At 42.0% G+C, this 14,510-nt stretch overlaps 1 protein-coding gene across 1 annotated transcript in view; it reads left to right on the forward strand.

Moving 5' to 3' along the window:
* Positions 1-14,510, forward strand: part of FAT2 (FAT atypical cadherin 2) — a gene marked incomplete at both ends in the record, with an annotated part of 68,350 nt that overhangs the window by 52,682 nt on the left and 1,158 nt on the right. Inside the window, 3 exons of the mRNA XM_081302271.1 lie at positions 1,768-2,209; positions 5,022-5,175; positions 13,672-14,129. Coding sequence (XP_081158397.1) covers positions 1,768-2,209; positions 5,022-5,175; positions 13,672-14,129 — 1,054 coding nt within the window. The remainder of the gene's footprint in view (positions 1-1,767; positions 2,210-5,021; positions 5,176-13,671; positions 14,130-14,510) is intronic.

Here is a 14,510-nt window from a genome sequence, read left to right on the forward strand (position 1 = left end):
TGAAGTATGTTATGTCAAGAGCTTTGTAATGTTGTGAACAACCAATAAAAAAAAAATAAAAGCCATGAGAATGGAGGAGATCACTAGAGATCACACCAAGGAGTATAGAGAGAAAAGAGAGTAGAACAAGTATCAATCCTTGAGAAACAACAACATTAAGAGGTTTGAGAGAAAAGGAGGATCCAACAAAAGAGATTGAAAATGAGCAAACAGTGATGTTGGAGGGAAGCCAAGAATATTGTATCTCGGAAGCCAAACGAAGAACATGTGTCAAGAAGGAGCTGGGTGATATGCTGCTAAGAAGCAAGAAAGATGCAAACTGGTATCTCTTTGGATTTGGCAACACAAATCTCATTGAATACCCTACCAGTGGTTTCAGTGTAGTGGCAGATTGGGGCTACAAAGTGGAGACAAGGACAGAAAATTATATCAAGTCCAAGACTACCTTTTTTTTTTTTTAAAGATTAGAGCAATAACAGTATGTTTAAATACTGATTGGGATGATCCAGTAGAGAGTGAACAAAACAAATATGTAGGAAAGAGAAAGAAGAGTCAGTAGAACCCATTCTTTGAGATCTAGTGCATCAGTGGAGAGATTGGTTTTAGTGACGTGGGTAGACTGTGATATAACTGGTGGTGAGAGTTCCTGCAAGTGCCACCAGATGGCTTCTGCAGGAAGCAATGTCGTCAGCTAAGTAAAGATCAGCAGGAGGATGTTGAGATAAAAAGTCAAACAGTCGTCTGGGAGAATGAATGGACCAAGGAAGATTTAATGGCTGGGCAGCATTAAAGGTTCATGTGAAACCCATGGTCATGAAACTGAAGGGGGGCCAGTAGGCAAAGCAGTGTGTTTTTCTGCAGCCACGTTGAGCTCTCTGTCTGTAGAGAACAGGTGGAGTGTCGGAGTTTACCATAGCTGTGGACTTAGCAAGTGAGTTCTTTGAAGAGACAGAAGTCAAGAGTATATGAAGGGAGTGGTGATGATATGATTGACTGTGGAATTTAAGCTGGATTAGGAGAGGAGTGAGGACACTACAGAGGTGAGAGACAGTGAAAAGATGGTCGATCAACAGATTCGTGGTCCCACGTGGTTGAAAGGAATGATTTAATTGCAATGTGTTGTTTGAGATGCATTATATTTGTTACTCCTTTTTATTATTAGAAAGTGATGTTGATTTTCTATTTTCCATAATAATATGATTTCCTTTTAAAATATGTAGAAGTATAAATTGTATTCAATCAGGGCGAAAATCAGAAAGATGTTGTATACATGGATAGTTTCTAGAAAAGACTGGGTTAGACGTTCAAATTTTTATAGAAAGAAGTATACCTAGCCCAAGGTACACAGAAAAATATTCGGCCACAAGCATGTCTATTTCTTGAGAGTGAAGTGAATTAAAATGTCCTACGCCAGTGGCTCTGTTATAAGCTCAGGACTTCCAGGACTTTCTATGTATTTAAAAAATTATGAAAGATTCTAGGGAAGTTTTGGGTATACGAGTTATAACCATTAATATTTTCAATATTTTAAATGTTTATTTCTGAATTCTTTCGAAAACATCAAAATATCCATCAGATACTAACACAAATACCACATTTTGATGAGAAAAATATGAAACTTTGAGGGCTTTTATGTCCTACAAATGCAATGTCTGGAATAGACTCGGAAAACACCAAACTCTGCTTCTCCCAAACAACATTCGTTGGACTAACAGAATCACAAGGACTTCTTGGCTTTGCTGATGGCTTTCTGGGTTTTCTTTGCAGCTGGCCAATGGAGTGCCCCAGTTGGAATACCACTGTCCAGGTGGTTTCTATGGAAACCTTTCCTCCCAGCATCAAGTGAATGACCAAGAGTGGCACTACATCCTGGTGGAGGAGTCAGACACTTCCCTTCGTCTATTGGTTGACAGTACAGGGATCACCTCCCTTGTCATTCCAGAGAAGTGCCAGGGTGTCAGGCCTGAGAGACGCCTCTTGCTTGGTGGCCTTGTCCTCTCCCATTCTTCCTCAAATGTCTCCCAGGGCTTTGAAGGCTGCCTGGATGCTGTTGTGGTCAACGGAGAGGAAGTAGACCCACTGGCCCATGGCAAGAAGACAGTGGGCTTGCTGGAGAGCCAGGCCGTCACCCAGTGCTGCCTGCAGAGTGATGACTGCAGCCACAACCCATGTCTCAACGGTGGGAGGTGCTCACAGACCCACAGGGCAGGTAAGGGCTGAGGGACTGTTCCCAAGTTTACCCCAGAGACTCTTTCAGAGGACTCTGATGTATTGAATTAGCAATCTCATATCACCATAGAGTTTACAAAGCAAGTTGCTCCACCATTGCCCCTTGTGGCAGGGAGAGAAGAGAGCTATAAATAGCTCGGGAGCTCCATCTTATAGCCCAGGGAACTGCTGGGCCCTAAGGGATACACAGAGAGGAAAAGGAACCTCCCCAAAGTCACAAGGCTTTCAAGTGGGAAAGGCATGTTCAGAGTGCAGATCTCCATGGAGAACTCCTGCCCTCTCAATCCACACATCCTCTGTTCCCCTCCCAGTCTGTGAGGAATGGGTCAGGATCTGTTAGGTCTGTACTAAGGGAAGCCAGGAGTTTTTTTCTTCCTTAACAAAAACTCTTTCTTTCTACTTTCTGTGAGGTGAAGAGGATCTTGAAGGTAGTGAGTTGATAGAGCACCTCAGTGTCATCAAAAGTCCATGCAAAGTCTCTTTCTCTTTCCCTTTAACTCTACTCCCCTCCCCTCCCCCAGCCCCAGAGGCAAACAGTTAATGTTTCTGAGTGAATTTTTGTATAATGCCTTGATTTATTGACATTTTAATTCATGGAAGCACTGGATAACATAACTTTTATGCCTGTGCTCAGCAGCATATTTTTAAGATTCATCTACACTGCCTTGGGTAGTTCCAAGTCACTGCTTTTCGTTGTGTGTCAATACTCCATGGTATCCATGGTACGCATGCATTCCCATTTTCCCTTCCCATTCTCCCTGATACACATGTGGGTGGCTTCAAACTCCCATCTCCATCAATTGCTGCAGCAAATCTTCACAAGTCTCTTTATGAACCTGCTTAAGAATTTCCTTTGCACACACACACAAGAGAATTCACATATCAAGAGAATGCAAATAATTATTTTGACTAAATAGGGCTATGGCCTGGGATATAGCTCATCAGTAGAACTTCTGCATAGCATGCCCAAGGCCATGGTTTCAATTCCAAGTCCTGGAAAAAAAAAAAAAAGATTGCTAACTAAATAGGGCTAAATTGCTCTCAGTCGGCCCACAGCAGTTTCACTAGCAATGCATCAGGTTCCTGTGTGTCCACACTCTAGTCAACACTTTGAATTATCTCATTTTCTAATTTGTCTTGCTAACCATATTGCCATTTCTACCTGCAAAAGATCCAAGGAGTCTTCACTTCTCTCCACCTCACTGCCAACACTCTAACCCAAGCCCTTATCACTTCTCATTTTTTTTTTATCTGCATCAGCCAGCTCTGCATTCTTCTCCAGCTTCTCTCCCTCCATCCCAGCAGGAACCAGAGTGATCTTCATAAAATGCAGATCTGAGCATGCCCCTCTCCTGCAAGAACTGTTCAGTGCTCCACCTCCATGCTGTCAAGGAAAAAATCCAGATCCTTGTGCGAGACTCACATTGCCTGATGTTCTGGACCATCTTCCCTCCAGGCCCCTGTAGTGCACACTCTCCCCCCCTCACTGGGCTGGCCCTCCCCATGTGGTTTCCTGAACATGCCATCTCTTCTTCTCCTTGGCATGAAGCATCTTCCTCTGTGCCCCTCCATCTTATTGTCTGACTAAATTTCTACTCATCCTTCAGATCTCAGCTGAAATATTTCCTTGGTCCCTACCCTAAACCAGCCTCCTCCCAACATTGTCTTCAATAAGACTAATGATAATTACTGAGACATGATATTATAGATACCTAAGAGTTTGAATCCCATTTGTGCCATTTACTAGCCAAATGACTTGCACTAAAATCCTACATTCTCTGTTGTCTCCTTTTCTCATCTGCCACTCCTTGTACCTGTCCCTGATGAGGATGATATTAGTAATTGGTTTCGGGATCCTCTTAAGGATCAAATAAGATAACACATAAAGATTCGTACAATAGTGACTAGCTTTGAGTAATTTTTTTATTTGCTCTTTTTAAGTTATACGTGACAGTGGAGTCTATTTTGACATTTATACAAATAAGGAGTACAATTGATTCTAATTAGGATCCCAGCCCTGTGTGGTACGTGATGTGGATTCCCTGTGGTGTATTCATGCATGTACACAGGAAAGTTACGTCAGAACATTCCACTGTCTTTTCTATTCCTGTCTTCATTCCCTTCACTCCTTTCCCTTTTGTCTTATCTACTAAGCTTCTAGTCTCGCTCCCCCTTGTTTTGTGTTGGCACCCACTAAAGAAATTGAAGACCACCTTAGAAGATGGGAAGATCTCCCATGTTCTTGTACAGGCAGAATTAATATTGTCAAAATGGCCATCCTATCAAAAGTGCTGTAGAGACTTCATGCAATTCCTATTTAAATTCCAATGAAGTTCTTCATGGAAATAGAAAAAAGCAGTCCTGAAATTCATTTGGAAAAATAAGAGGCTCAGAATAGCCAAAGCAATCCTTTGTGAGAAAAATGAAGCAGGAGGCATCACAATATGGGAACTTAAATTATACTATGGAGCTATGGTAACCAAAACAGCAAGGTACTGGTTCAGAATAAATTGATGATGATGATGATGATGATAATGATGACGATGACGTTCATTGCTATTCTTTAGATGTCTGCTCTCTCTCTCCTGGACTGTAAGTAGTTTGAGGGCAGGGCCCAAGTGTTCCTAGTCAGCAGGGCACCAGTGCCCAGTGTGGTGTTTTGCATAGAGGAGGGAACTCAATGACATCACTAATGGTTATTGAACAGTAGCATGAGCACATGGGTCTGCAAACATGTCACTGTCTCCCCTAAGTGCTAAGTCAGTCACTCTCTTGCCTTTCTTTTCTCCCAGACTACATCTGCAAGTGTCCCCCGCCATTCTCTGGAAAGAACTGTGAACGTGGAAGGGAGAACTGTACTTTTACACCCTGTCTCGAGGGTGGAACTTGCATCTCCTCTCCTGAGGGAGCTTCCTGTAACTGCCCTCACCCACACATGGGGGACAGGTAAGCACAGGAGAGGCCACTCACCACTGGCTCCTCACTCTGAGTTTGGCACCGTTAGGGATGCACTGCATACTCTGATCTCCAGAGAGGCCAGTGGATGTCCAGGGACTGAGTTCTCCAGAGACCTGACATCTAGGCCTTGCTCACATGGTAATTTTTTTTTCCCTCAGGCCACTTACTTGCATCAGGATACTAAGGGATGAGGGAGGGGCTTGTTAAAGAGATTTCCAAGCCTTATTCTGACCCACTGAATCAAACTCGTGGGTTGGAGGCCAGGAAGCTATACTTCTCAACAGTACTGAGGTACTTCTGATCTTTGCTGAAGTCTGAAAGTAAATTGTTGCACTTGCTTTGTACTATGACCTCCCAGGAAGTGGTCTGAGGAAAAACGATTCCATTTGGTACAGGCTCAGGCCCCTCTGCACAGCCATGTGTGCCTTCTACTGTGCTGGGCAGCTGGGGATGCCAGGAGGGGAAAATTGTTCTGAGAATCCTAGAGGTAAAGAGATCTGAGCAATTATTTGGTCTTATAGCTTCCAAACTGGGAAGTCTTTAAGACATCATGAGAGAGATGTAGGAAAAATATGGATTCCTGGATCCACCTAGACCAGATGAGACTGAATCTTGAAGAATAGGCCTGGATTCTATCTTTGCAAGCTCCCAGGGGATCCCTTGCTATCAGCCTCTGTATAAGAGCCAATGGTGTAGTCCACTCACCATTTTACAGATGGGGAAACTGAGGCCCAGAGAGAAAAAGGGCTTGTTCAAGATTATCCCATGTGTTGAAGGCCAGAGTTTTCTCAACAACTATCATTTCCTGCCCTACTCCCTGCCCTGGTTGGCTGCAAGGAATGTTATTCGTCAGATGTGTGGGAGGAACCTTCAACGCACCTCATGAAAGTCCTGTTTGTATTTTTAAAAAGGAACTTGGGAGAGGCAACATTTAAACCAATACACACACACACACACACACACAAACTGTTGCTGGTGAAATTCTACTGGGAGATGTTTTGGACTCCAGTGAGGTGGGGGGACCTTTCTCAGTAGCTGACAAAGGTGGACAAAGCTGGATACTGGCAAGATGGCTGGAGAGAGGTAACTAATACTTACCTGCTTCTCCACAAAGAACCGAAACAACAGGTGCATAATTACAAACTGAGGTGAATGACCTTGCAAGAACGCTGAAATTCAACAGTAGAAAAACAGAAGCCTTGTAAAATCCAGAGGCCTGGGATGGCCACTGAGTGAGAGAAACAAAATATACATCACCTGTGGCCTACTCCACAGCTGAAGGAGGAGGAGTTGCTCCCTCCATAGGGGTGAAGGTGAAAGACAGAGTCCCAGAAAACTCTATCAGTGCAGATTCCAGCAATCCTAGCTATCGGAAAGCTTTGCAACCCTTACAGCCTGCCATAAATAGATGAGAGGCCTGAGCCATGTCTGGATTTGGAGTAGGAATTCATTTCATCTCCACAGGGTGCTGCAGCCAGGAACTCTTATGTGCACTGGGGGGCTATTGCCTGAATTTGGACTGCTGTAGGGGTCAGAAGCCCTTGTGTGTTCCCATCTCTGAGACCCCACAGACATCCCACTTACTGGCTAAGCAGGTTGCTGTTCACATGGAGTGACCCTGACACAATATGCTGAGTACTCGACAGTGGGGAGCAGTTGTTGCTCCATGGAAGGAAGCGAGTGTGCCATCCACAGGAACTGGGACAGCAGGGAGTCTTCCCCTGACACTGGGGGTGTGGCCAGTCACAGGTAGTTTTGTGTAGGTGACAGGACTGAGGGCAACTGCCTGCATGGCTTCCACCATCCCCGCGCCCAGCACCATGCACAGGTGCCTGTTGCTAACGTGGCAGAGAAAGAACTCTGAGTTTCCTCTGGTCCCCCCACCCACAGAGTCATGCTGGGGCATTTTTAAGCAACCTGCTGTGGCTCAGCTGTAACCCTGACCCCAAGGGGCACACCCTAAGGTGGTATGGAGAGCAACTTAGCCCAACACCCACCACGTGCTGCTTTCCCTCCCTCTTGCAAGCCCCTCGGTCAAGAGGAATGTTACTCAGCTCCAGAAGTGACCCACTCCACTTAATCCTTGGTGAAAGACTTGGGGGTAGGGAAGGATAGAAGAGCCACTGGCCATCACCCTACCCTTGGGGCACACAGCCTAAGATGATCCAGAGGAAAATTTTGCCTGGCACCGGCCACATTCCCCTCTCCCTCTCTCCAGCATGCACCTCAGCTGAGAGGAATCTTGGGTGGCTCCAGCCACAATCCACTCCTATTCAACCAATGGCAGGAAACGCAACTAAAACAATTGTGGGGGAAAAGAGCCCTCACCCTGTCACTGGGAATGCATAGCTGCGGGGACAGTCTGAGGTCCTGCTCTTGGGTGGGCACGACCACAGTAACAGTGAAGATGAATAACAACTTTTGTTGCCCCCACACTCATGTGGGTTCTCTGCATCGATCACCCCTGTACCTTGATCACACACTGCGGCCTTGTAGATTGGGTGTGACTGCTACAGAAGGGTTGCTATGATTCTCACCCCAGCACACCAGGACCCATACCAGTGTCTAATCAGAAGACAAATACTCAGGACACTCACCACTGTCAGGGCCTACAGGAGCCATTCCCAGAGACTCCTTCAATGGTCAGAACCAATAACAACAGTGCCTGAGAACTGCCCTCCACGTCACCTGATAGGGGCCACCACTTCCATAGTAGGAGTAACCCCATAGGCTGCACCCAGCCCCCCACATTACTATCTACACCACACCTGTCTGAACTACTAGAGTTTTCCTACTCTTGAATGACCTGCAGAGACAGTGGGTCTGTCTAACTCCAATAAGGTACATAGTGTGCTCAAACTCCCTAATCACAACCAAGGAAGCTGTAGGGGAATCACTTTCTAGCATAGTTGGAAACAAAGTCAACATTGCAATAACAAACTGATACCCAAGACACATTTTCAGAAGGCAGCGCTTACATCTCATAAAAGTGGTAGAGATGACCATTTCAGCATATATGCAAATCTCAACAAAAGAACACAAGAATATGGAAGAACAAGGTCATATGACAGCTCCTAGTGTTCGTCATTCTCTAGCAACATCTTCCAAAGGTATCAGAGTGGATGAGATCCTGGATAAAGAAGCCAAAAGAATGATTTTTTGAAAAGTGTAATGAGATCCAGACAGATGAAATGAGGAAGTTGTGGCAGGATATAGATGAGAAACTCAGCAAAGAAATTTTGAAAAAGAACCAGTCGGAAATATTTGAAATAAAGAACTCTCTATAAGTCAGATTTTAAAAATAGTTGAAAGCCTCAACAGCCAGACTAGATCAAGTGGAGGAAAGAACACTGAGCTGGAAGATGGGTATCTTGAAATATCACATTTAGCAGAAATAAAGGTAAAGAGAGTATATAAGATCAAATTTCCACATAGCAGCATACCCAAAGGAGAAGAAATAAGGGTAAGAACCTAGAAAAATCTACTCAATAATAGTGGAAAATTTCCCTAATATTGGTAAAAACATGGACATTCAGAAACAATGGACCAGACAGACATGATCAGAAAAGATCTTCAGCATGGCATATTACAATCCAACTGTCAAAAGAACAAAACAAAACAAAACAAAAAAAGAATTTTAAGATCTGCCAGAGAAGCTGGGTGTGGTAGCACATGCCTGTAATCCCATCGGCTAGGGAGGCTGAGACAGGAGGATCGAGAGTTCAAAGCCAGCCTCTGCAAAAGCAAGGTGTTAAGCAACTCAGTGAGACCCTGTCTCTAAATAAAACACAAAATAGGGCTGGGGATGTGGCTCAGTGGTTGAATGCCCCTGAGTTCAATCCCTAGTATCCCCTCCCCCCCCAAATAAAAAGATCTACAAGAGAAAAGTGCCAATTCATTATTTGAGGTCAATCCTGTTGAACTAACAGTGGCTTTCTTAGCAGAACCCTATAGGCCAGGAGACCATGGAATAATATAGTTCAAGTCCTGAAAGAAAATAATTGCCAACCAATATTACTATACCCGGCAAGTCTATCCTTCAGAATCAAAGAATAAATAAAGACCTTCCAAGATAAACAAAAACTAAGAGAATTTATGACCAACAGGCCGGCCTTTAGGAAAGATTTTAAGGGAGTTCTACGCCCAAAGTGGAAAAAGATAACCACCATTATAATAGCACATGAAAGTATAAATCCCCTAGAAGAGTAGATACAAAAAATGAGAGATAGAATGAATCAAGTGTTATCAATATAGTAAGCAATCAAACCAAAAAAGATGAATGAGAGAGGAAGAATGAAAGAATATTCAAAACAAGCAGAAAAAATATCTACACACTGACAGGCACAGGATTGTACCTTTTTTTTTTTTAAATTGAAGTGTCCTCATTTCACCTTCACTTTTCTTATTTATTTATTTTTATGTGGTGCTGGGATCGAACCCAACGCTTCACAAGCGTGAGGCAAGTGCTCTACCACTGAGCTACAGCCCCAACCAAGATTGTAACTTTCATTATTAAATCAGAGTGTAAATGCTCTTAATATTACAGTTAAAAGATAGAGACTGGATGACTGGATAAAAAGACACCAAAATATACTGCCAACAAGAAACTCACCTCACTGGTAAGGGCATAAATAGTCTGAAAGCATGAGAAAAGCATGAAAAATTATATTCTAAGCAAATGGAATCCGAAAACCACCAGGAGTAGCTCCACTTATATCTAACAAAATAGACTTTAAGACAAAAGCAGTAAGAAGAGACAAAAAAGTCACTGTATAATGATGAAGGAATCAATTCATCAAGAAGATAAAACAATTATAAATCTATATGAACCCAATAATGGAGCACCCACTTTTATAAAACAAACACAATTAGACCGAAGGAAAGAGATAAGCTTCAACAAACAGGAGTGGGGAATTTCAATACCTCACTCTCACCAATAAATAGATCATCCAGAAAAAAAAAATAACAAAGAAACAACTGAGCTAAATCTAGATCGCCTGGACTTAATGAATACTTAGAGAATATTTCTAATAGCTGCAAAAAACATTCTTTTCATCAATGGAACTTTCTCTTGACTAAACCATATATTAGGCCATAAAACAAGTCTTAATAAACTAAAAAGAAAATTGAAGTCATATTCTATATCTTTCCTGATCACAATGAAATGAAATTGTAAATCAATGAGGAAAACTTTAGAAATTATACTTGGAGACTGAACAATAACAAACAATGTGACATAGAGAAAGTCACAAGGAAAATTGAAAAATTCCTTGAAACAGATGAAAATGCACAATATACCCAAATCTGTGGAATACAGCAAAGCAGTACTAAGGGGCAGGTTCATAGCAATGAATGCTTACATTAAAATAAAGCACATGATGATGTTTTAGAAGGTCTTAGAAAAGCAAGAATGAACGATACCCCAAATTAGAAAGAAAAATAATAAAGATCAAAACATAAATAAATAGTCTAAAACAATAGTACAAAGGACCAGTGAAATAAAGAATTGGTTCTTTAAAAAGATAAATGAAATTGGCAAATCTTTAGACCAAAAAGAGAGAGAAAAGAACCATATAGAGATTCCTCAAGAAACTAGAAATGGAATCACCATTTGACCCAGCTATCCTACTCCTCAGTATATACCCAAAGGATGTGAGATCAGCATGCTACGTGACACAGCCACATTAATGTTTATGGCACCACAATTCACAATAGCTAAGCTGTGGAGCTAACCTAGGTGCCCTTCAACCGATGAATGGATAAAGAAATAATGGTATATATACACAATGGAGTATTACTCAGTCATTAAGAAGAATGACTTTATGCCATTTGCCAGTAAATGGATGGACCTGAATACTATCATGCTAAGTGAAATAAGCCAATCTCAAAAAAACCAAAGGTCAAATGTTTTCACTGATATGTGGAAACAATAAGGAGGGAGGAGGAGAATAGAAGTTCAGTATATTAGACAAAAGGGCATAAGGGTGGATAGGAAAAGGAAAGACAGTGGAATTAATCTGATATAATTTTCCTATGTACATAGGTGAAATCGACCAGTGAATCCACCATTATGTACATCTGCAAGAATAGGGTCCAAATCAGAATAAGATATATTCATACTTGTATAATTACATCAAAATGGATTCTATGGTTATGTATAACTAAAAAGAATCAATAAAAATTTCTAAAAATACTATATAAATAAAATTAGAGATGACAAAGTAGACATTATAACTTACACTAAAAATTCAAAGAATCACTAGGGATTATTTTGAAAAACCACAAGCTAATAAATTTTAAAATGTAGAATAAATGGAGATATTTTTGGACTCATAATTTACTTAGATTGAACCAAGAGAGTATAAAAAATAAGAATCGACCATTAATAAGTAATGAGATTGAATCAGGAATAAATAATCTCCAGTGAAGAAAAGCCTGGAACTGATGGCTTCCCTGCTGAGATTACCAAACTTCTAAAGAAGAACCAACATGATTGCTTCTCAGACTGTTTTATAGAATTGAAAGGGAAGGAACCTTTCCAAACTCATTCCATTTGGCCAGTTTTACCCTATCTAAATTTGACAAGCACATAACAACAACAAAACAAAGAAAACTATAGGCCAATATCTGTGATGAATACAGGTGCAAAAATTCTCAACAAAATACTAGCAAATTGAATCCAACAGCACATCAAAATGATAATTCATGATGACCAAGTTGGTTTTATTCCAGGAAGGCAAGGATAGTTCAATATACACAAATCAATAAATATAATATGTAAATTACAGCAAAATGTAAAACGGAATGAAGGCAAAAAAAATCACATGATAATTTCAATAGATGCAGAAAGAGCATTTGATGAAATTTAACATCCTTTCATGATAAAATCCCTGAACAATTTAGGTATAGAAGGATCATACCTCAACATAATGAAGCTATATATGACCACCCATAGCCAAAATCAAAGGGAATGGTGAAAAACTGAAAGCATTTCCTCTTAAATAAGGAAGAAGATAAGGATGTTCACTCTCACCTCTCTGACACAACGTAGTACTAGAAATTTTAGCTCAAGCAATCGGGCAAGAGAAAAATTGAGAGGCATACAGATAGAAAAGGAGGAAGTTGAACTATCCTTGTTTGCAGAGGATATGATTCTATACATAGAAAAACCTAAAGATTCATCAGAAAATATTAAAACTGATCAACAAGTTCAGTAAAATAACAGGATAAAAAGATTATCATACAAAATTAATAGCTTTTCCATACATCAGTAATGAATTTGCTGACAGAGAAATCATGAAAGTTATCTCATTGATGGTAGCCACAAAGAATAACTTAAAAATAAATTTAAGGAAATTAAAGAGCTCTACAATGAAAATTACAAAACAGAGAAGGAATAGATTGAAGAAAACATTAAAAGGTGGGAAAATCTCCCTCGTTCATAGATTAGAGGTACTGGCATTCTTAAAATGTTCATACCACCCAAAGCAACCTACAGAGCCAATGCAATCCCTATTATAATCCTAATGACATTGTTCACAGAATCAGAAAAAATAATCCTAAAATTCATATGGAAGCACAAAAGACCCCAAATAGCCAAACTATCTCGAGCAAAAGGAACACAGAGGCATCCCCATATATCTAATTTCAAGACATACTACAGTGTCATAATAATAAACAGCATGATATTAGCATAAAATCAGGCACATAGACCAATGAAACAGAATAGAGAGCCCAGAAATAAATCCATACCATCTGAAGCCAACGGGTTCTCAACCCAAGATGCCCCAAAGAACAAAATGTTGGTGGTGAAATTTTAGCTACTGGCTGATGTTTTGAACTCAAGTTGGATGGGGGAACCTTTTCCCAGTATCCCTCAAAAAATGGACAAGGCTGGAAATAGAAGTTCCCTAGGAGCCTTTCACCATGGAATGCCAAGCTGAAGATGACCTAAGAGGTCACAGGGTGTCCAGTGCTTTCTCTGCCCTATGTAATGTGGCTGATCTGTGTAGGAGCCTGTTGTGTTCCTGTGATTTCCTGATGAAGAATAGCAGGTAGCCTTGATGCCTGGTCACCATTATTGGGCAGCTGCTGATTGGTATCTGAGATCCTGACATTCTAGAGAGAGGACAGCCTGGTGTGCTGTACACCTCCACTGTAGTAGTATGTTTGCTTGGAAATCTGATCTCATTGGTGGAGAGAAGGTTCAATCCCTAGTTTTCACTGGTGGGAAATAATGGACATGCCCAGAGCCCAGATCCAAAGGGTCACAAATAAGGATGTAGCTGAGGCCCTTGTTTTACTGGGGAAGGGTGGAAAATTCTGATGTTTGTGTGTTTGATAATTACGTGGGTGTGCACCTGCAAGTGGTTGAACCTGATGCTCTTGAGAGTCAAGGTTTCCACCCTATTGACCTTGGTAAGAGGAGACATGGAAAGGACTGTAGAATGACTCAGCTCCCTGACTCCTTCTCTGTCTCCGCAGGTGTGAAATGGAGGCGAGGGGTTGCTCAGAAGGACACTGCCTAGTGACCCCTGAGATCAAAAGAGGGGACTGGGGACAGCAGGAGTTACTGATCATCATGGTGGCCATATTGTTCATCATCACAATCACTGTTGGGCTTCTCCTCTACTGCCGCCGTTGCAAGTCCCACAAGCCTGTGGCCATGGAGGACCCAGACCTTCTGGCCAGGAGTATTGGTGTTGACACCCAAGCCATGCCTTCCATTGAGCTTGATCCGCTGAGCACCAGCTCCTGCAACAACCTGAACCAATCAGAGCCCAGCAAGACCTCGGTTCCTAATGAACTCGTCACTTTTGGACCCAGCTCCAAGCAACGGCCAGTGGTCTGCAGTGTGCCTCCCAGGCTCCCACCCACTGTGGTCCCTTCCCACGCTGACCATGAGTCCATCATTAAGAGAACCTGGTCGGGCGAGGAGATGGGTTGGTATAGCTAGAGACCCTTAACCTCTGGGATTGATGGGATGGGGTGGTAGACCTAAATAGTCCATTGAGGCATAAGCATTTTTAGCCACCATTCGATCCAGTGCCTTGGGATGGGACATGAAGGAACGTATGCAGAGTCACTGATGACTAGATAAGATGCTGGGACTCTTGGCTCAGTGCCGCACCATGATCCAGCCCTCTAAATTCCAAGTGACTCCATACAATTGATGTTCATGCCAGAAACACATAGGCCATGGATAAGGTTGTGTAGAATCCCTGGAGAGAAGAGGGGATGTCTGCATATTTTTACTTTTCTAAGAGAAAGAGAAGCAGTGGTCCATGTTTCTGAATCGTTCCATCTGGAGGTATAGCAGCTGA

The sequence above is a fragment of the Spermophilus citellus genome, assembly GCF_964194105.1.
Source record: "Spermophilus citellus genome assembly, chromosome: 1".
NCBI classification, from domain to species: domain Eukaryota; kingdom Metazoa; phylum Chordata; class Mammalia; order Rodentia; family Sciuridae; genus Spermophilus; species Spermophilus citellus.